This window comes from Talpa occidentalis, unplaced genomic scaffold (genome assembly GCF_014898055.3).
Source record: "Talpa occidentalis isolate TD23 unplaced genomic scaffold, MPIMG_talOcc4v2.1 talOcc4.8, whole genome shotgun sequence".
Lineage (NCBI taxonomy): Eukaryota > Metazoa > Chordata > Mammalia > Eulipotyphla > Talpidae > Talpa > Talpa occidentalis.
The window spans coordinates 73319190-73341308 of NW_023605194.1; the positions used below are offsets into that span (position 1 = coordinate 73319190).

At 47.9% G+C, this 22119-nt stretch overlaps 1 protein-coding gene across 1 annotated transcript; it reads left to right on the plus strand.

Annotated features, from left to right (window-relative positions):
- The first annotated feature begins 753 nt into the window (after positions 1–753).
- Positions 754–21180, plus strand: PM20D1 (peptidase M20 domain containing 1). Its single transcript, XM_037496877.2, has 13 exons — positions 754–969; positions 3175–3261; positions 5716–5948; positions 6392–6478; positions 7299–7432; positions 7730–7849; positions 8587–8662; positions 9032–9093; positions 9314–9392; positions 11836–11907; positions 16870–17038; positions 18837–18936; positions 20200–21180. Exons 1-13 carry the CDS (start codon positions 801–803, stop codon positions 20321–20323), a joined length of 1512 nt encoding a protein of 503 aa, XP_037352774.1. The 5' UTR covers positions 754–800; the 3' UTR covers positions 20324–21180.
- Positions 21181–22119: the final 939 nt, after the last annotated feature.

The window sequence follows — 22119 nt, forward strand, 5'->3', positions numbered from 1 at the left end:
AACTTTGGACTGATGGGAATACCAAAATTATTACTACATAAACTTTCTAAAACTCCTAGGTCTTAATGCATTGGCCTAGAGTTGCAAAAATGCAGAGTTAATTAATATCAAAATCATTCTCAACGAAGCGCCTAAACAGGAACAAGGCCTTTGCTCTGAAATTCAAAGTAACTTGTACAGACTGAGTAAAACTGTTTAGCTTTAGATAAATCAAACTCCTGGCTGGGGGAGAGAGAACCTCCACGGAATGCCAAGGCAATGGAAGGTGGTCAAGCAACGAGTCAAGAAGTAAGTTTATCTTCCAGAGGAGCTTGAAACCTAAAAGTCCCAACTGCATTTTTCCCCTTGATAACAGCGCTCCTTGATAACACTTGCAAATATTCTCATGACTCCTTGTGCTTTCCTTCCCAGTGAGCTTCAGAGGAAGCAGTTTAAGGACGGATATGCTTTGTTCGGTTCTTTTGCTTACACTCCCTTTGCCCCGTCCTCCCGCAGCCTGAGATTCGCGAATATCTAGAGGACGGCGCAGACTCGCGGCGACAGTGGCCTGGACGGGCTTTGACCTCGCCCAGGGGCATCCGCCTGGGCAGCCGAGGCAGCACAACCCCCACAGGGCCTCGCTGGCAGGGGGCGGGGCCGTTCTTTCGATTGGTTGCTTGCAGCCAGGGTCAAGCGATGATTGGCCGCGTCTGGGAATGGGGCGGGGCTAAGACGGTTGTGGGAATTAGAACTGTGAAGGGTGGGGGACCTGCCTGGGTTCAAACTCCAGCGGCTGACGGGCGGCCAAGACCTGAGAGAACATGGCTCGGCCGTTCGTTTGCGTGCGGGCCCTGGCGACCGTGCTTCTGCTAGGTATCGCCACCGTCTCCGGATCGATGGGCCTGCGGGGCCAAGAGCATCGAGGGACGTCGCGAATCCCTTCACAGTTCAGCGCGGAGGAGCGCTTCACCATGAAAGAGGCGCTGAAAGGTGAGCCCGGGGCAATTTCGCCCACCTGTGCTCCGACACGGGTCCTTCTCTCCTCGGATCTCGTGGCTTCCCTCTCCAGCCGAAGAGGGTCCGCTACTCCAGCGGGAGCTCCACGCAACGCTCGGGACCCTTCCTGCAGCTCCTGCTGCGAGGTACCGCACCTCCCACCGCAGGACGGTTCCGCACCTCGTGCCCCGCACCGATTGCCTGTCTTTGGTGAGATCTGGCCTCGGGGACCCTGTGTTCCTTGCCGAACCTATTGACTTGGCTGTCACCCACCCTAGCAGTTTGCCTCCAGTATTTCAACAGCTTTTGGTTCCATTTTTAACTTTTGGAAGTTTTTGTTTGTGTTAAATCTCTGCAATACATTAAGGGAAAACTAAATGATCTTAGTCTTATCTACTGAGGAGGGAAATTGAGGTTTTGGTCAATTACAGGACCCCAGGACCCCACAGCAAGGAGCTGAGCCCTGGGTGACCACATCTAGCACCTGTTCCACCGCCTGGGCTCCAAAAATCTACAAGAAAGGGATGTAAGGGTGTTCCTGGGGTGTGGGGAGTTCCTAATTTCCTCTCCTAATTAAATGACATCTCTCCTTTTAACCTCAAACCAAGGTTAAAATTCATTTACCTTCCTAGCCTGCATGTTCCAGAGGAAAGTTTCTGTTGCATGCTAGATCCTGTAGATAATGAGATGTGTCCTCAACATTGGGCTTGGTGCCAGTCTTTTTTTCCTTTCATCAAGTAATTGCTTAAAAGAAACTGCCTGTAATTGGATATAAATTTCACTGTGGAGGCAGAGGCCTGGGAAGCAGATCAATGAAAGGGAAAGGGCAGTCACTCCAGTCTTCACACAGAAGAAAGCAGAAGCTACATAAAAACCTAAAGTAGGGCCTTATAACAATATAGCTTAGAACTCTGAGCAAGAGGTAAAATGTCTGATTTCGATCTTGGGGCTGCCTTTCATTTAGGCAGTTTATTTCCTCTTTCTCAATCTTAGCCTATGTGGTAGGCTAGAATGAAGGGTTAACCCTAAGCAAAAACCAGTCAAGCGGCAGGTTTTTTTTTTTTTTTAAAGATTTATTTATTTTTATACAAGAGCTGGGATACAGGCCAGAGGCGTGGGAGGGTGAGAGGATTCACCAGAGACAGAGCAGGGAACAGAACAGGCAGACTGACTGAAATACACTGCTGAGGGGAACAGTGGGCGAAATGGGAGAGGTCTGCCGCACCATGCAGGGTTGCTCCCTGGTCGGCCGGCCGGGCTCGAACCCGCACTGCAGAGGCTGTGGACAGCTTCATAGCGCTCCGCTCAACCCGCTGCACCACCAGGGAGGCCCAAAAACCAGTCAAGAAGTAAGTTTATCTTCCAGAGGTCCTTAAAACCTAAATGCCCCAGGTACATTTATTCCCACTGTGTTCTTTGATAACACTCTCAAATATTCTCATGATTCATTGTGTTTTCCCTCCCAATGATGTTTGCAATTGATATTGGATTGTTTTAAGAGTTTAACACTTTTGAGGCTCAAAAGAGTACACCAAGTCATAACTCAAGGAACTGAGACCTCTGGGTAGGACAGGTGAGATTTTTCAGGACAGAGAAGCTTGGGGCGAGCTTCTACATCTACTCTTCCCAGACATCATGTGCAAAAAAACAAAAAACAAAAAAAACTCCTAGCTTTGGCTGGGAGTTCAGTGAGTCTCTGGATGAGCCAGCCTGTGAGGACTAGCCCAGTGTCAGCACACAAAAACCTCATTCACAGAGGGATCCGGGACAGCGGGCTCCTTGGATTCATCAGCAGGATGGTGACTTCAGAGGCACGGTAAAGTCTTAGGGAGCAATTTAGAGCAGCTTCCCAATCAGAGTCAGGGGCCAAAATCTACTCCCCTCTACCACCTCCTCTCCCATCTTGGACTTTATTTTTCTTTAAGAGCCACATTAGCCTAAATGAACCCAAAGACCAGGGTTTCAATCCCAGTTCTGCTGCTCAATTCTGGACAATCTTGAACAGTTCACCTAACTTCTCTCAACTTATTTCCTCACCCTCAAATTAGGGACAGCAGCAGCACTTACTTTACAGGATGGTTTACCTTCCACAATAAGATAATAAATGTAAAAGAACTTTCCATGCATAGAGGACCATGGAAAAAACAAATGGTTGTTATCATCTGTAATCTTCCACCTCTGGCTGTGTGACCCTGACAGATGCCATCAAGATCCCAACAGTGTCTTTCGGCCCCGAGGAGTTCAACACTACAGCCCTCGCTGAGTTTGGAGAATTCATTTATAAAGGTCAGCCACAAGCTGTGAAACGTGGGTGGGAGAAGTAACCACGGAGACCTGATTCTTTTACAAGGTGATAGACATTTAGCTTGTAACTGACTAGATGACAGTCTAATTCCCACAGGTCTTTTTTTGTGTTTGTACATAATGGAGAGGGATAGAAAGGATCCAGGAACTAGGATGAAGGTAGAGTAGAGATGGCAGATTTGTCCTTTGAAGTTATAAAATTGGAGTTTGAACTCCCAACCTTTGCCCTCAGTAAATGTCAGTCAATAAACATGGTAAGTTTGATTATAATCAAAAGGTAGGACTAGGAATTCCTCCTTCCTGAGCAAGCCTTCGGAACTATACCCCATGCTCCTACACACACACACACACCCTCCACATCCAGACCTACACAACTTACATATTCCAACTACCCACAACTCCATCTTCATTGCTAACACATTTCTGAGTTTCTAGGCAATCCACACCTCTGAGCTATCAGAGTCCTCTCCCCTCACCCCTGCACCAGTGGAGGAAGTACACCACTGAAGAATGCGTCAAGGGGGAAAGGGACTGGGGACACCCCCTCCATGTGACACACTCAGGGAGAGTAGTGAGCCACCTCATGCACCAAATGATAAACAGGATGTTCACAGTTGTCAGAAATGGAGAAACTGACCTGGGGCAGCAGGTATCCTCCTCTCTGGAACAGGTGGATCTGGGACAAATCCCCAAAAGTCAGGCAGGGGCCAGGTTGGAAATTGTTACTAAATAGGAGATAAAAATAGGGTGAATTAGATAAGCTGACTGAGAAAGACAAAAGCATAATGACAAATGCATATTCGCCTTAGGCTGTTTTCAGGTTTTGCATTTCTACCACAGAAGTGGATGTGGATTTTTCCAACCAAGTCCAAAGTTAGATAAAAGTTCTTTCTCTGTGTGTCTAAGGCCACCCATGTTAAGGCCTATCTGTAACCTATAAATGACCCTGGAAACATCCATACAGCACACAAAAGTGTGGCCTTGTACTAGCCAGAGCTATCTTATCTCCACATAACACAGTCAGATTAGTTTTTTTTCAAAAGAAAAAAATGGCTTAGAATTTTTTTTTAATAGAGGCATGTTTTATTTATTTGTTTGTTTGTTTGTTTATACAAGCACTGGGTACAGTCAGAAGTGCGGGAGGGTGAGAGAATTCACCAGAGCCAGAGCGGGGAGCAGAGCAGGCAGAAGGACCGAAGTACACTGCTGAGGGGAGCAGCGGGCGGCAGGAGAGGTCTGTGCGCCATGTGGGACCCTCCTCCAGTGGCCAGGGAGCAGCCGGGGATCGAACCAGCACCACAGAGGCCGCGGGCAGCTTTGCAACCCAGCGCTCAACTGCTGCGCCACTGGGGAGGCCCAACTTAGAATTTTTGTTTCTTATAAGGGTTGTGTTTTGAGACACAGGGCAAGCTAGGGTTATTAGGCAGTTTCAGGGACAGTGCAGGAGGGGACCTCTGAAGAATTTAGGGAGGCTTCAGAGATAAGGACAACCAAGGGAATGTAACCAATTCCACTAGGAAAAACAAACATCCCAGGACCACAGACAATATTAATACTGTTAACGATGGCCCTGGTTTTCTTCAGGTGATAAAGGGAGGTGGAGACTAGAGAAATGGAGAGTGGTTTAATTTATGGACAACTTAGAAGGGCAGCTGTTTAACTTCAATGTAGAGATGCTCACCCGGAGGACTAGGCCATAAAGATAAAGTGACAAGCATGACAAATGGGGAAAGGGAAAGCTGTTAGATAAGGAATGTGAAATTCCCCCACTTAGTAAGTGTGAGACCCTCTGGGAGTTAACCAATCAGGGAGAGAGAGAGTAAAATTTAAACATAATGAAGGAGAGAAAGTATATATTGCCAACGTAATATCCCATACCGACTCGTCTTGGCCCCTCCCAGGTACCTTATACCTGGGAGTCTTTATTCTTTGTCTCTTTTCTTCCTCAATAAACTCTTCTTTCAAAGACAAGATTTGTCTCTCTCTGCTTACTTACTTCAAAAGGTCTGTGAATTCCTTTCTACGGTTTCGCGAGGCAAGAACTCGTGGTAAAGCGGCAGCAGTTGTTACACATGCCGGCATCAGTTTGATTCCAATAAATCTGGATATGGGCACCTACTACATTCACAATTTAACACACCCCTGGTCTGCATAACATGTACTTGTGATAATATGTTGTAGGTGAGACCAAGCCAGATTTTGAGCTACTGTCACACTGGTGGAGTCTTGATGTACATGGTAGTACAGAGTAATAGCACATTAAAATATGGGGAAGAGGAATTCCACAGATTGTCTGGGCCAATCAGGAATCAGAATGGTTTTGTCCCAGAAGGTTTCCTGAAAGAGGCTGCATGTTTTTAAAAATGAACATTTTCTATCAGATGTTAAGAAAACCAAAGGAAATTGAAACCCTGGTTTTCATTCCTTTGCCTCTAGCCTTTCCAACATTGTTCAAAACCAGCTTTATCCAACACGAAGTCGTGGGAGAGTACAGCCACCTCTTCACTGTCCAAGGCTCAGACCCCAGCTTACAGCCTTACCTGCTGACGGCGCACATCGACGTGGTGCCTGCCCCTGCGGAAGGCTGGGAGGTGCCCCCATTCTCTGGGCTGGAGCGTGATGGCTTCATCCATGGGCGAGGCACACTGGACAACAAAAACTCCGTCATGGTCTGAAATGCTCCGTTCCCTCTACCTTAGGGCCCTAAAGACCAACCCAGAGAGGGTGTTTAACTGACCCCCGGGAGACAGGAGCTTATGCTAGAAAGAACCTGGGCTCCCAGAGACCCAGGTTCTAGCCATCAGATTGTCATTTCCCTTTTCTGGAAAGTGACATGATTTCTCAACCATGAACCTGAGACTGGACTGGATGATCCTGAGGGACCCTTTCAGCTCTGACATTGATAACTTTATGCTTTTCTCCAAGCAGTAAATGTTTTATGCAGAGCTCTGCTTCCCACATCTAGTCCTCTACGACCTTTCGAGTTTGTTCTCTTTAAAGAGAGTGTCTGATCCTCCCACCAACCCTGATGCACGCACTGAATGTTTCTGATACAGGTAGTCCACTTACATAATAAGCCTTTCTCCGCCCTGGCGCCTCTGTCCCCCCCCAGGCAATCCTGCAAGCCTTGGAGCTCCTGGTGACCAGAAACTATGTTCCCCGAAGATCTTTCTTCATTGCTCTGGGCCATGATGAGGAGGTAGAGTTTCCTCACCCTGTTGTACCTCTCTGGGGACTTATGTGGGGGAGGGGTGATTCACCTTAGGCTGATTTGTTCTCCAGCTGCAGGGTTCCTGATATCAAAATCCCACACTACAGTGGTACATTTGTTATAATTGATGATCTTACATTGGCACATCCTAATCACCCAAAGTCCAGAGTTTCCGTTAGTGTTCGCTCTTGGTACTATATATTCAATGGGTTTAGACAAATGTATGGCATCTATCTGTCATTATGTTACCCTACAGAATATACCCACTGCCCTAAAAATCCTAAAAATCCTCTGTACTCTGCCTATCACCCTTCTCTCCCTTCCAACCCCTGGAAACATTTTAGAGTCCATAGTTTTGCCTTTTTCCAGATGCTATATATTTAGAATCATACAGAATACTGCCTTTCCAGAGTGGCTTCCTTCACTTGGTCATTAGTTAGGAATTTGTAACCAACTCCCTGGTAATTTCTAAGGCAGCCAGTGGGGCTGCCAACTATACCGTGGGAAACAGTGATATGATGGAAAGAGAACTCAACATGGCAATCGATAAATGTGTTTTATTTCCAGCAGTGCCCCTTTATTTGACCCAGCGCAAGTCACTTCTCTCTCTGGGCCCCATTTTCTTCATTTGTGTAATGAGACCAGTTGGGCCCTTCCAGTTCTGATATTCCAGGACTCGTTGTGGCAGGATCGTTTGAGTCCTGTACACCACCTTCCAGACGGAGACTGGGTGGGAATGTTCGGAGCCCCAAGCTAAGCCAAGCATTGCCTGTCTCTGTAAGTGTGACACCAGCTTCCATGTCTGCAGGTATCAGGGAAGTATGGAGCTCAGAAAATCTCAGCCCTGCTGCAGGCCAGGGGTGTCCAGCTAGCCTTCATCATGGACGAGTGTGGCTTCGTCTTGGATGGTTTCTTTCCCAGCCTCAAGAAACCCTTTGCTATGTGAGTAAAGAATCCTGTCCACCATCTTGGAAAGCATCCTCACCTCATTGGAGATGACCCTAGCCTGGCACTATAAACCTTGCTGAGATAGCTCTTTATTGTACATCCTTTGCTTTAATCAACCTGAAATCCAACCAGTTCTGGGCTCCCCCTTCCCTTTCTCCTCTAGTATAGATTTTTTAAAGCAGCGTGAAGCTGACTTTTTAGCCCACCAGGCCCTACACATGGGCCTGTGGGCCTGTGGGTAATTCAGAGCAGGAGGAAGTCAGGAGGGCCCTCTCTGATCCTTTCCTACAGGGTTTCAGTCTCCGAGAAGGGGGCACTTAACCTCAAGCTGCAAGTAAACATGACCCCAGGCCACTCTTCAGCCCCTCCGAAGGAGACAAGCATTGGCATCCTCGCAGCTGCTATTAGCCGGTAAGCAGCTCCTGGCCAGCTCCCTGGCCAGACTCAAAATAGAAGACCTTCTTTGAGTTTGAGAAGGCTAAGTTTTCCTCCCTGAAGCTAGGGAGGGAGACATGGTGGTGCTACAGGAAGACAGAGCCCCCAGTCGCAAGGCAGAGCTGGAGATCAGGAGAGGACCTGTCGCTACTTGTACAAGCATGTGAGGCCCAACAACGAAAGCTAGAGCAGCAAGCCAGGGCAGCCCAGAGCCCAGAACAGCATACAGAAATCAAACCTGGCAATGACTGGGGAAACTGTGAATTCTTCACCTGTTCTGGCAAGAAGAGAAAGATAAATAAAGGCTCTTAACTGTGAGTCTGTAACAACAGAATTCACCTCTGACCGAGTTTTCTTAGTAAAGCAGCAAGAAGAGTTATGTTCATTCAGGTAAATATTTAACTGCCTGCCATGCTCAAGGTGTGCCAGGTGATGGGCATGCAGTGATGAAACAACAGGTCCTCCTGGAGCTCATAGTTCTTGGGGGAGATTGATGGGTTGGGCTACAAAGTGGTAGGTGCATGAGAACACGGTCCACTAACTTGGCCTTGGGGGACGGACTCCCACAGATGGAGTAGAGGTGGTCCAGGTACTGTGAGATCTTGAAACGTCAGGGTTGGTGGAGGTGATGAGGAAGACAGTCTCCTCGCTCCCTCCTCTTCAGGACACTGATCTGTGGAGTTGCTTTCATCTCTAGAATATTTCTCTTCCAGCCTGGAGCAGACGTCACTACCAAACATGTTTGGAGATGGGCCATTGAAGAAGACAATGCAACTACTGGCAAATGAGGTATGGGAAAGAGTCTTTCATACTCCTGATCAGCTGTGGAAGACGAAGAAAGGGTAGCAGAGAAGTCACCTTAGGAGTAATGAAAGACCCTGTCACAGACCTGTCCTGCGCTCTCCTCGCCTACTTCCAGCCAGTGGCTGCACCGAGACAGAGGGATCTGACTTGTTCCCTAAGGCTGTCTGGGCTTCTCTGAGACCCTAAGACTTAACATACCTGCACCCATTGGCAGTGTGTTCCCACTCATCCTTGTGGCTACCCCCGAGGATCCCTGAGGCAGCTCTAAAGTAGGGAGACACCTAGGCTCGGGTATAAGCACCCTACTGTGCCAACCCCTCTGAAATCCTGCTGATCTGGCTGTTTCCCTTTCAGTTTCCCTTTCCTACCAATGTAGTCTTGAGCAACCTGTGGCTGTTTCGGCCCCTTGTAAGCAGGTAAAGTTCGCTCTTTCCTTCCCTAACTCTTTACCCTAAACCAACCTACCCCACATCAGTCCCTTCTCTTGACTTAACTAATCATCCCTCAACCACCATACATATGGATTACATCTCATTTGTATATAGAATATTCAGGAAGGTGGGTGATCCCCCAACCAGTTCTTTCTCCCCATTAGACAGTTCTTTCTCAGGTCTGACGTTAGTCCTGCTGCTTTAGGTTATTGGAGAGGAATTACATAACCAACGCATTCATCAGGACCACCACGGCAGTCACCATGTTCAATGCAGGGATCAAGGTAACATGGCCTGGTTCCTCCCTCATCCCTTTTCCTCACTGCTCACCCACCCTTCCATTTCTCTGTTTTGTCTCCTGACTCACCTTGGCTTCTCTGGTTATGATTTTAATAACAGGAAGGCCTGGCACTGATCTGTTCTGTGTCAGTTGGGTAAACTCAAGAACAAAAGTTCTAATGAGGTCCACAAGCCCTCAAAGTTGGCCCAATTGAAATTGGCCAGTTGAAATTGTCCAAGTTTTGTATAAGTGTGTTTTTGTGGGTATCCATACCCCTCTCAGGTTCTTTGGGTCTGCACACCCTCAAAAAAGCAGCCATTGTACCAGGATTAAAAAGGTGCTATTTAGGGCCTCCCCGGTGGTGCAGCGGTTGAGCACTGGGTTGCGAAGCTGCCCGCAGCCTCTGCAGCACTGGTTCAATCCCCGGCTGCTCTCCAGCCACCGGAGGAGGGTCCCACATGGCGCGCAGACCTCTCCTGCCGCCCGCTGCTCCCCTCAGCAGTGTACTTCGGTCCTTCTGCCTGCTCTGCTCCCTGCTCTGGCTCTGGTGAATTCTCTCACCCTCCTGTGCTTCTGACTGTACCCAGTGCTTGTATAAATAAATAAATAAATCTTTTTTAAAAAAAAAAAGAAAGAAAAGAAAAATCTTTAAAAAAAAAAAGGTGCTATTTAGCAATTGATTCCTGTGACATATTTTCATTTAACATGTTACTTATTCACCTAACATTTTGGTCATGTAGATTAATGATTTCTACTTTTCTTCTATTACCAAGGATCTCTTTATTATTTATCCTCATATTTTTAAAGATTTACCCAACTAACAAATTTAATGAGTGGTTAATGTCTTTTCCTCTGCTGTTACTCTGAGCTGAAAAAGAGACACTCACCTACCATTTAGAGAATTTGTAACATTTGTGATATATACAGTATTTAAACTGTACACATTGTCATTTCCTAGAATACACTAAATGTTGAGTGGTCTTAGTGAACAAAATTCTGTAGGGGGTTTATTTTTATAGAATTAAATTTTTTGTCAATTAGTTTTTTGATAATTTTTTTCCAAGAACAGCTTTTTTTAAAGATTTATTTATGCATACAAGAACTGGGGTACAGGTCAGAGGAGCAGGGTGTGAGAGCATTCACCAGAGACAGAGTGGGCAACAGAATGGGTGGATCCATTGAAATACACTGCTGAGGGGAGCAGCAGGTGAGACAGGAGAGGTCTGCTACACCACGTGGGTCAGCTCCCTGGCTGGGGATCAAACTCGTGCTGCAAAGGCTGCGGATAGCTTCACAGTGCTGTGCTTAACCCCTTGCGCCACCAGGGAAGCCCTCCAAGAACAACTTTTTAGGAAGTCGATCTCCTTCCAAATGGATTGCATGCTAAGGGGCATCTCATTTAAAAGGACCAAGCCACAGCCACATTAGTGACCCTGAACTTAGGCCTTTCTGGAATCGCGAAAGGAGTTAGGCCATTCCTAGTGTTGCCAGTACCACTTGCACTTCTTCAAGGGGTCACCATTCATCTAGATTATGAAGTAGCCTTGGCAGGCACTGGTGACCTAGGTGAGCTGGTAACCTGGTATATGTGAAAAGAGACTCAGAATGAATTCCTGGTATACCTGGAGTCCAATGTATGAACTAGACCAGAGCATTCCTCACCAGCTTGCCAGTGTCCAACAAAATAATAGCACCGTGTTCTTGCATTTGAATGTATTTTTATCTGTCCAGAATACTTTCACATTTGTTACTCTATGATCCCAACAGCTCTATGAGTATTATTGCCCCATCTGCCAGTTGAGAAACTGGAGGCACAAGGAGGTTATAGTTATTTAAAATCACATGGCTAGTTTGTAACAGCTCAGTTATCCCTTCCCTAGCAGAGTGCTTGTTACATCCACCAACTCAAAGAAAGATATGCAGTTGGGGAGTCTGTTCTCTCATGACCTCCAAGGAAGACATCTATAGCCCAGATCTCTTCTCTGATTAGTACTGGGTTCCTGGTCAAGCAAAGAACAGAGTCTAGTTTCACAACTGAACTTGGGGAAACTACCACCATCATCATCCCCCTCAGGTCAGTCATGCCTGCAGGGGCCCTGGGTACCCCGTCTGAGTCAGCACTAACACTAACAGCTGCAGAGGTAACGTAGGTGCCCCGCAAAAGAGCTCCCTGGGAAGATGTCTGCGGCCATGCACAGGGGCAGCAGCTGCCTGAGTGGTCACAGAGAATTCAGTCTTGCTCAGAGCAGCAAACCCCCTCCATGAAGACCTGACCTAAAGCAGAAACACACCGTTAGCTCTGAACATAACCACAGGTCCAGGGCCCAGAGCAGACAGGGACTGACTCAAATAATGAAGCCCTGAAACTCCCCCTACTGGTGCTATTTGGCATTTCCTGCAATGGTCTTGAGTTTGGCTCAGGTTAGCGTTTGTGGTTCTCTTTCCAGATAAATGTCATTCCACCAGTGGCCGAGGCCACCATCAACTTCCGAATTCACCCTGCACAGACAGTCCAGGAGGTATGTGCATAAGTTCTCAACAACTGGCTCCACACTGGGGAGCTGTGGCTCTCAGAAGTGGGTGTAGCTGGAATCCCAGAGCTAGCCCAGTGTCTCATCTGCTCAAACAACACTCTTTAAAGGCTTCCTGTGCATAGGACTTGGCTAGGATTTAGAGTTGGGTAGTAAGAGGAAAAAATTAGTAAATAATAACAATCAAGGCAGAAAAGGTAAGTCGTGTGCCTGAGATGACACTTCCAGCAACAGAGTTCCAGAGTCTGTGCATTTAACCACCACTCTCTACTAGAGTTGGAACAATTAGGGGTGAGCAGATTACATGGGGCCAGTTCAGAGAAGGAAACTAGGGGGTCAAGAAAATCTTTTTGACCTCTAGAAAATTGAGCTGGGACTTAAAGGACAAATAGGACTTTGCTAAGTAAAACATTTAGTGAAGCTAAAGAGTGGAATAAATTGGGAAGAAGTGATAGGAGATGGAAACAGAGTTGTAATGTGGGGATCAAGGCCTCGTATGTGGTGCTGGGGAGTCTGGGCTCTAGTTAGGTCCTCTGTCAGGCCTGTGGTCTGCTCAGATTTGCTTTTTTGCTGACAGTGCTGGTGGCACTGCTGAGAAAGTACTGGAGGAGGACGTGATGGTTTGAAACCTGCCGCAGCGCCTCAGACACTTGGCGTGAAGATCTGAGCAGAGGCTGTGGTTGTGGGTGGGGCGAGGACACCCCACCAGGTGTGAGATGGATGGGTTCCACAGGACATGTGTGTCTGGAGAGACAGGTGGGATGATGCCCAGGTTTTTAACGTGAGTGCCTTTAACCAAGACTGGGAGTTTGGGAAGAAGAGCAAGTTCACAGGGAAATATAATGGCTAAAAAGGTTGAGAATCTCCTATTAATAGGTAATTCTAGTACCTCAAATCTGGAGAAGGAACTAGAGATACCCGAGTGTTACTCACATAACTGAAACTTCTAAAGCCAGTAAAATCCCCCGGGAAAGATGTGTAAAGTTAGGAGAAAAAGAAGGCTGAGGCCAGAGCCTTGTGATGGTCCACTGTGAACAACAAGTTAAAAATTATTAAAATGAACCACAACAAGGGCTATGACAAAAGGGACCAGGTGCTGCTGGAGAAGACAACAAGGAAACAGGTATCATGTGGGTGTCAGTTAAGGGACCCTGAGGAAGTGACATTGAGCTGAAACTTAGAGTAAGAAGATGCTACACAGATGTCTGACATCTTTAGGAAAAGCCAACTTATTTAGACATCAGGTGGAGCTAGCAAGGGTAAACGTGACTCTTCAAAAAAATGATTGAAAAAAGCAGCCCAACGACTCCAGAATGAATCCTACATTCCAGAATCAAACAGGCCAGGGACAGGAGTCTCCAGCACAGGTCACGAAGAGACAGCCCACGAAGATTCTGGGGGCCTTTCTCCCTGGGTTTGCCTTCACAGGGCAGAAGGCACACCCCTTATTGTAGAGGTAGGAACAGGTTGACAGCCTGCCCAGAGTTACCCAGCATTCAAGAGAGCTGGGACCAGTGTGAGCCCTGAGTTCTGTTGCTTTTCATCCAGTGCCAACCTTTGTCCTCTCCCTGAGGGCTCATGGGACCAGGAAATCACTGAATTCCCCTCATTGGGCTTCTTTCCACCAGTTTTTTTCCAGGCTCATCCCAACGCCATGCCCTTTCCAAGGGCTGTTTTCCACCAGCTGGGACTTTCATCTCCCCAGGCACTCTCCCCTCCTCGCCCTGCCACAGTGGCCTTCCTTCCCGGGCTAGCTGATGAATCCCTGGAACCCCCAGGCCCATCCTGCCCACCTGCCCCAATGTAGAATGGAAAGCTCCATCATCCCGAATTCACTGTGTCCCTTTGACTGGCTACTCCTCTCCTGGTGGCTCAGCTGTGTGCCTCAGGGACACTCCCTGCTGTCCTGGGGGCCACGAATCGGAGCCTTGGACTTGATCAGTGCCCAGGGTCCTTGTCCTCCAAATGTAATGTAGGTTGGTCACCAGCACCTCCCTATGAAGAACAAAAATCTTCAGAAATTTAACAGGCTGCCACATGGGAGGAAGGTTTGCCCTGAATGGGCCGCAAGTGCAGCAGTAAGGCCAACAGAAGCTTCTTCAGGGAGAGTTTCAGAACATGATGCCTTTGGAGATAAGGAGGTCCTTCGAGGCTGGGTGTCCCCTTAGCTAGAGTTCTCTACAGAAGATTCCTCCCTCTTCCCTTGCCTCTCTCCGCCCTTCCCGCCCTTCTTTCCTTCCTTCCTTCTTTCCTTCCTCCAAGCCTGGCTTCTCAGTATGTGTTAGACAGTTTTTAAGCACTTGGGGGAAGGGTGAGCAGGACAGCCAGGATTCCCACGAACATTTTAGTGGCGACAAGACAGCAATAAGCAAGGAATCAAATGGGAGCAAAGTGATTTTTTTGAGATAAGCATCACAAAAGAAAAAAAATGATGTGTCACAGAGCCGGGGGGGGGGGGGGGGCAGTGAGCAGCTTTAAAGACAATGGTTGTCCTCTCTGAGGATGAATTTACACTGAGACCCAAAAAGAGGAGCAGGTGCTGGGAACAGCAAGAGCGCAGGCCCTCCAAATTTCACAAAGGTGAGATCCTGCAACGGTGTGTCTAGACCCATACTGTGCCCTGTGCAGTCGGTGCAATATCAAGAGAGATTAGAAGGTGCAGGAAGCCACGTCTCAGTTCATTACAAGGAAGACGTTCCCAGCCAAGAAGCTCCGAGTGGAGTGGGAGGTGACTTACAACAGTGGGCGTCCTCCCTCGGAGGTTTTCGAGCGCAGGCGACCCCAAATGAGCGGCCTTACAGCGGGTGGGAACTGCTCTCTTAACTCCGAAGGCCTTACACATTTCTGTACTTCCATCTGGTGTCCTTGCCCCAAGCAAATTTGCCGTTCAATTGAAAGGAAAATATGTATATACATAAAACAGAATAATCAGACTATGCTATAGGGACTGTAAGAGGTCAGAGAAATGAGAGAGAGTGTGCTCACCATAGCCTTTGAGGCCCCTCTTTCTCCTAGTCCCACCCATATGCCTCTGGTTTTTGCCCAGGGTGGTCCCGTTATTCTAAACAGGTAAATAACAGTTACCATTAATTGAGTGTTCCCCATGTAGCAGGCACTGGCTTCATAAAGCAAATGACGTGTTAATTCCCGTAGCAGTCACAGCCACCTGGCCAGGTAGGTGCCACTATTATCTGCATGTTACATGAATAAGCCCAAGGTCACTGGGCTCTCCGTGGCCATCAGAGGCACAAGGTCCAATGTCCCTCATCCACTTTTGCACAGGCCCCTCCATGCTCAGACTGCCTCTTGCCTCTTTTCTATCAGTTTCTCATCCTGCCTTCAAACTCTGGCTCAAGATCATGCCACTGAGGAGTTTATCTGAAATCAAAGCCACCCCCTTTCTGGCTCTACTCCACATCACCTCACCCTGTGTGCACAGAGGGAGCAGCAAACTGTCATCCTTGTGAAATCAGGAAGACCAGCTTCAGACAGGCAGCCTGGCAACGCTATATGCGTGACTCTGGGCCAGTTACCTCATGAGACAGAGCCATTGTTACTCTTATTGCTTCACCTCTCTCAAGCCCAGGTGTCCAACGCTACTGATGCCTTTCAAGTTCTCAGTACTAGAAATAACAGCAATGAGGCAGACCCAGGAACTGTTTTGAGTCAGAGCCTGGTCTAGTAGCTAGTGGGAAACCTGGGTCTTTCCTTGTGGCCTTTCATGACGCGACCCAATCTGTGTGCCCTCCTCAATTTCTGGGACCAGAAATCTTCAATCTGGGGTGAGGGACAGTATTCAGGACCCCAACCTACCTTAGAGTGACTTAGACTATTAATATATAGTCTTAATAGTTTCTCTACCCACTGGTGGTAGAGAACATATTAACCACCACATATTACCCAGCAGTGGGTAGAGAACCTATTAAGACTATATATTAATTCTTGTATAAAAGTATTTGGGACATAAATGCTAGTGAAATTAGTTATGATACATGAGTGTCAGAATATCAGTCCCACAGCAGGGAACTTGATTTGGCTCAAACAATGATTTCTGAACCTGAAGTAGGAACTCTCGTTTCATTTCCTGGCTCAGCTCCTAGTCTACTTGTAGGGGACACTGACCTAGAAGCAATATTATTGAGATAATACCCATGTTTAGGTGATCCCCAGCTGTTAGACACCTCTCTTTCTCAGCACAGGCAGTTCTCCAGCTGGTCAACTGCTGGTTTGAGGCTAGTGCTGGCTTTTCCGGGGTAACTGGGTGGGTTTGGAGACCACTAAGTCAGCTTCTTTTCCCACGTGGCTCAATGCAACCTGATTCACAGGGTCTGGTCTACATCCTGCGTGGAGCTAGGACTTCTTGGATTCACCTCTAGACTAAATTTTCTAGGAGCTTTGTCTGGAAGCTTTTCTGAGGCAAAGAAGGAAAGCTTGAATACTGGTCTCCCAACTCCTGATATTTTGTCTTTGTCAAACTCACCTTCTGGCTTCGAGTGCAGCTAGTTACAAAAAGGAAACAAGGATTCCCAGAGAGGGGAAGTGTGTGACCCTCTCATCACCTGTCTGAGACTCTCGGGGGTGAAGTGAGGTCATTACATCTCTCTGCTGCTTCATGATGGTTGATTCCCACTCAGCTATCTCTTCTGCAGTTTCCCCAGCTCATGCCTCACGACACTGGGGAATTTTCCACTTCCCCAGCTGACTCATGATTGAGGCATGCCTCCCAAACATTCGACCTAAATCAATGCTATTGATTGCTTTCCAGGAAGGCCCAGCTCTTCTTTCTCCTCTGTCTTCGGCCAGACAGCAGAAATTGAGGTCCCACTGCTAGTATGAGTCTCCTGTGACCTCTTGGCTCTGTGTTGCTAGAGAAATCAGGACCATCTAAACATAGTGATACTTGGAGAGCCGATCAATAAGAAATCGAATTGCTTTTGTTTCCTTTCTGAGGTCATTGATCTCGTCAAGAACATCATGGCTGACGACCGGGTCCAGTTCCATGTGTTGAGTGCCTTTGACCCCCTCCCCATCAGCCCCTCCGATGATCAGGCCTTCGGCTACCAGCTGCTCCGCCAGACCATACAGTCCGTTTTCCCTGAGGTCAACATTGTTGCCCCAGGTAATGACTTCATCAGCTGCGGCTGGAGGGAAGTAAGGGTTGGAACTGTTTCCCAGCTAGTGTCTACTGCTCCACCCCCATCCCAGCTGTTCAGCCTGGAAACAGCTGGCTGCTTCCCCTCCTGGTGGGACTGGAACTGTATTTTCCCCTTGGAGTGGAAGTGAGAAAGCAAACAGGAAAGGAGCAGAAACAATAAATTAGGTCAGTCAAGCCTGGGTCCTTGCTTAACCTAGGCCAGCCACTCTGGCATGGAGCAGATCTGCCCAGATTCCCTCCTCTGGGGGAGAAGCAGAAGCAGCAAAGTTCCTCCGGGTCTGAGCCTCTGCAGGGTAACAGCTCAGCAGGCAAGATCACAATCTGCAGCTCAGAAAGCCCTTCCCAGCCTGTACCATTTGCATTACTCCCTTCATCTCTCTCAGCCCAGATCAGTCCCAGCAATAGTGCCTCTAGGCCCTTTCCCCAGCGTCCAGCATAACTTCCAAATCTATGCTATAAGGACAGTGGTATGCAAATTTAAGACTGCAAGAGAAACATGTTAAAACTTATTAACACTTAACCAAATCTGGAGAGAACTCTGGAATCAGTGCTCTCGGTTTTTTGTTTTTTGTTTTTTGTTTTTTTTTTAAATCAACTTAAATCTGACCTATTTCTCAGGAAATTCAAACTCAGACATTACTGAGGTTTCCAAGTACCTCCACTGTCCCCACCTTGAATCAGGCCCTCAGGGTCTAATGCAGCAACAGCCATTGTCCTGACCACAAGGTCACTTCAGATTGGAGATTTCCTCTGACTCCCCGGCCTGTCTTGGGAGTAGAGTCTTTGGCTCCAGACTAAGAATATACCAGAATACATTCCCTTGAGGGCTGCTGCCTCGTAGGTCCCCGCCATCCAGAAACACTTGTTTCACAGACACAGATTCTCCCTTAGCTCGCAAAGGCTCCCAACCCTACCCTCTCCCTTCTGGGGCACCCACCATAACCCCCTAGTGGGGTCAGCTGTTACAGAAAAAAGATAGAAAAAAAAAATAGAAATCCCCAAAGAGGAAGGGCAGTCATCCATTTGAAAATGGAAAATAAAAGTGAAAAATGAAACAAATCACAAATTGCCATCTCAAATCATCCCACCACACCTTCATTGATGCTCCAGGGAGACTTTGCCCAAAGAACATTGTTGGGGGCCAGGGTGCCAGGAAGAAGACAGTCCCAGCCCCAACTGAGGGTTGAAGGGAGCTGCTGCTACTTTTGGGAGAGTGATCTAGAGTTTTCCAACCCTGAGGTTTGACTCTTAAAGGCAGAGTCATCCTTCAGAGGACAAGAAACTCAGGAAATTACATTCTACTTTAAAAGGATTGTATTTTATAGCAGTTAAATTCCCAAGAGGATGTTTATTTATGACCTAAGGAGATACAGAAGAAAACTCAGGCAATAAAGAAGCAACAGTTAGAATTCTGGATGTCTACATTTCAGAAATAGTCCAGCTATGGGTGTGAACACATTGGCCTCATGGGGAGAAGACACTTAGCTTTGGCCCATTCAAGGGCTAGCCCACTGATGCCCTTGGGAGGAGAGCCCATGTTACCAGGTGAAATGAAGTTTCACTAACATTTTGAGAATGGGAAGGGTAAGGGGCGAAAATCCACAACATCAGGCTTCTACCTGCAGGCCCAGGCTCCGCTCTGCCAGGCTCAAGGGGCCCCTTGACCCCGCCAGCCCACTTGGTATCCCCTTGTGTTGGCAGCTCACTTCCTACAGGGTCTCTCCCACCTTGCCACTTTCTACTGCTGATCTTCCCTCTCTAGGCACTTGCATTGGCAACACAGACAGTCGGCACTACACAAACCTCACGACTGACATCTACCGGTTCAACCCCCTCTACCTGCAGCCTCAGGACTTCAGTAGGTGAGTGAGTGGAACAGCCAGGGGGAAAGAGTGGATGCATCTGACCTGTCCTTCTCCTCTCCCAGTCTCCTGACAGTCCACAGAATGGGGGGAGACCAGGGTTTGTACCAACTAAAATGGGCACATAGTAAAACCCAACTGGTCAGCTTCCTCGTAGCCAGAGTCTTGCCACTCCCCAGAATTTGTGAAAATTGACCGTGTTTTACAGGCGTGGCCAACATGATTGGAGAGAACAGGTGAAGAGACTTCAGTTCTAGTCTCAGTTTTTTCTCCTTTTTTGGAGAGTGTGAACCCTCTGGATCTCATTTTCTCACCAAAAAGGGAGACTCCAGAGTTCTTGATTACCACTCAGTGAAATGCAGACACACAGGCAGTCAGAGATGGGCTCATGCTTTGACTTCTCAGAAGCACACCATAGAAACTCAAGAAATTCATCACGTATGCACTACCATTTTATGACTTCTTCAGCCAATATGGGGGAATGAGTTCCGTTTACCTCTGCTCCTTACCATTTCCAGTCCTGGTTTCCCTGCCACAAGTTGAAAACAGAATGAAAATATTTGAAGATGAGCTTAAGAATGGATTTGATGAGGTGGGGGTGGAGAGTAGCTTAGGAGGAGGGGAAGAGAACAGGTAGCTTCTCTTTATTCTTCCATCTTTGATATTACATGTGTGGGTTGATTGATGTGTGTTTTGGGTTGGGTTGGGTTGGGTTGGGATGGGGTGGGGTGGGGTGGGGTAGGATGAGGTGGGGTGGGGTGGGGTGCGGTGGGGTGAGCTGAAGAAAGTTGGTGGGCATGGAAACTGAGTGAAGTTCCCAGAGGAAATGGAGAATGAACCCCATAAGTACCCTGGGCAGTTGCCCTTCCTATCCTGTCGGACCCCTAGGAATGTGAGGACAAGATAGTGCTAGCTTAGAAATAAGTCTAGCTGGGGACTCTAGCCTAAGAAAAAGAGAATTAGAAAGATAATTTTCCCTCAGATGAGAAATTATAGAATGGATTCTGGAGTCGGAGATGAATATGAACTCCCCAGGAGTTATTTTATTCTCTACCCCCACTGTTCTTTGCCATGGACGTGAACCCTAGGAGATGGCCAACACGTCATATGAAACCTCACTGCATACAAATGGTCTCCCCCACCCTGCCCATTTCCTACCCCTCAAGTTCAAAGGCTTCAGGGAGGTGGGGAGGGAGTGTTCTGGAATAACACTTGGAATAACGCAGTTGTGGGCTTCTCTCCCCCCAAATCTCTTTCCTTCAGCATCCATGGACTCAACGAGAAAATCTCAGTCCAAGCCTACGAGACCCAGGTGAAATTCATGTTTGAGTTGATCCAGAATGCTGATACAGAGCTGAGCCAAGTTCCTCACCTGCATGAACTGTGAGGTTGACGGGCCAGGATTACTCCAGGGGGAAGTCAGTGCTCTTGAAACTTTTCATCAAAACCACATCGTTCACCCCTAAACTCACAAGAACAAGTCTGAGGTGTGAGGGAGGAGTGTGGGAATCTGGCTTCTCCCTTGCTCTTAACTTCACCCCTCAGCTGGCTGGCTTCACTGCCTTCCTGTCTCTAGCCTGGAGAATTGTCCTGTCTTGTGCTAGTTATTCAACTGTGCCACCCTCCAGCCCTTGGCAACTTAGCAACTGCAGACTTGAAAAATCTCAACCAGGTTTTGCTTAGTTAAAGTATTTAGTGTGTTCCTGCTAGATGACTTTCTCCATGGCTTACACATTCTTGCTGTAACTTCCTTTCCCCCTTTTCTCCTCTTCAGCCCTTCAACTGCTTCTGTCTCTTTCCTCTCCTGCCCCTGAGTCCCTCCCCCGCCCCCCAACTTTATTCTCTATCTGGAGCAAGAGTTCATCAAACTGTGGTGTTACCATAATTGTCACAACTGGTCAAATAAAGTGACATGTGCAACATGTGACTGACAGGTGAAACTGAGGCAGGGAACTTAGAGGGAACCCAAGGCCCCTGGTTCTGGAGGAGGGAGCCTTAAGAATAAAATGTCTGGGGCCTCCCCTGGTGGCGCAGCGGTTGAGCGCTGGGCTGCGAAGCTGCCCACAGCCTCTGCAGTGCCGGTTCGATCCCCGGCCACCGGCGAGGGTCCCACCTGGCATGCAGACCTCTCCTGCCGCGCCCCCTGCTCCCCTCAGCAGTGTACCTCACTCCTTCTGCCTGTTCTGCTCCCCACTCTGGCTCTAGTGAATTCTCTCACCCTCCCGCACTTCTGACTGTACCCAGTGCTTGTATAAATAAATAAATAAATCTTTAAAAAAAAAAAGTTTAAAAAAAAAAAAAGAATAAAATGTCTGCTTTCAGGTTGCTTCCAAGGGCTCCCTGTGCTTCGCTCTCTCCCCTGCTCTGTTTCTAACACCTGTGGCTGATGTACTCCTTACCCACCCCAGGAGGCACTAGTCTGTGGCAACATTTCCCTGACACACCCTAGGACCTGAGTTCCCAAGACAAGGGCACTTTTGGTGGAACCAAGGCCTGCAGGGCCCTGGCATCTCGTCCTGTTCAGACTCACCAAAAGGAAGTGGAGGGGGTGGCGGCTGGGCGTGGGAAGGGGAGGATGGGAAAGGGACAGGCTGGGAGGCTCTGTCCTGGCCGGTGGGGCATGAGGAGGGTCAAGCTGGCGTCCCTTAGGGGTCAGCAGAGCTCCCATCTTTTCTCCCTGGAACCACACCCTGAGGAGATCTGAATCTGCTCAGCACCTGCCAGGTAGGGGGCACTGGAAGCATTTCTTGGCTCAAGACTTTGTGGAGTACAAGGAAGTTTGAGTCAGAGGGAGGCAAGAGGAAGCGGAGAGAACCCCCTCATTTTTCCCACCTCAGGCAAGGATCTGCCATGCTTCTGCTCTTTTTCCCTCCTGACCACCCTCTGGCCCCCTCATGCCCATAATTCCTCGCCTCCCTCCCCTGGATATTCCTTAGGACTCAGCCTTAATAGAAAGTGTTATAAATATATTGTAGGGGTTATTGGAGCTTTTTTACAGCTTCCCCTAGCATTCCCACCTTTCTCACCCTCCCTTTTTTTGCCAATTCTATACTTTTTTTTTTTCAAGTTTGATATTGACATACCATTTTATTTTATTTTTTTTTAAATAATAAATTTTATTGTTATATTCCCCATACAATTGCAGCCCCCCCATTCTGACCCCAATCCCTCCCCTCCCGCCCC

What these genes read in the sequence shown, in the direction of transcription:
- PM20D1 (XM_037496877.2), top strand. Translation starts at nt 801, where the DNA reads ATGGCTCGGCCGTTCGTTTGCGTGCGGGCCCTGGCGACCGTGCTTCTG. An exon ending in TGGAGAATTCATTTATAAAG is followed by an intron (nt 3,262 to 5,715) that starts GTCAGCCACAAG and finishes CTTTGCCTCTAG; the next exon opens with CCTTTCCAACATTGTTCAAA. An exon ending in TGCAACTACTGGCAAATGAG is followed by an intron (nt 8,663 to 9,031) that starts GTATGGGAAAGA and finishes TTTCCCTTTCAG; the next exon opens with TTTCCCTTTCCTACCAATGT.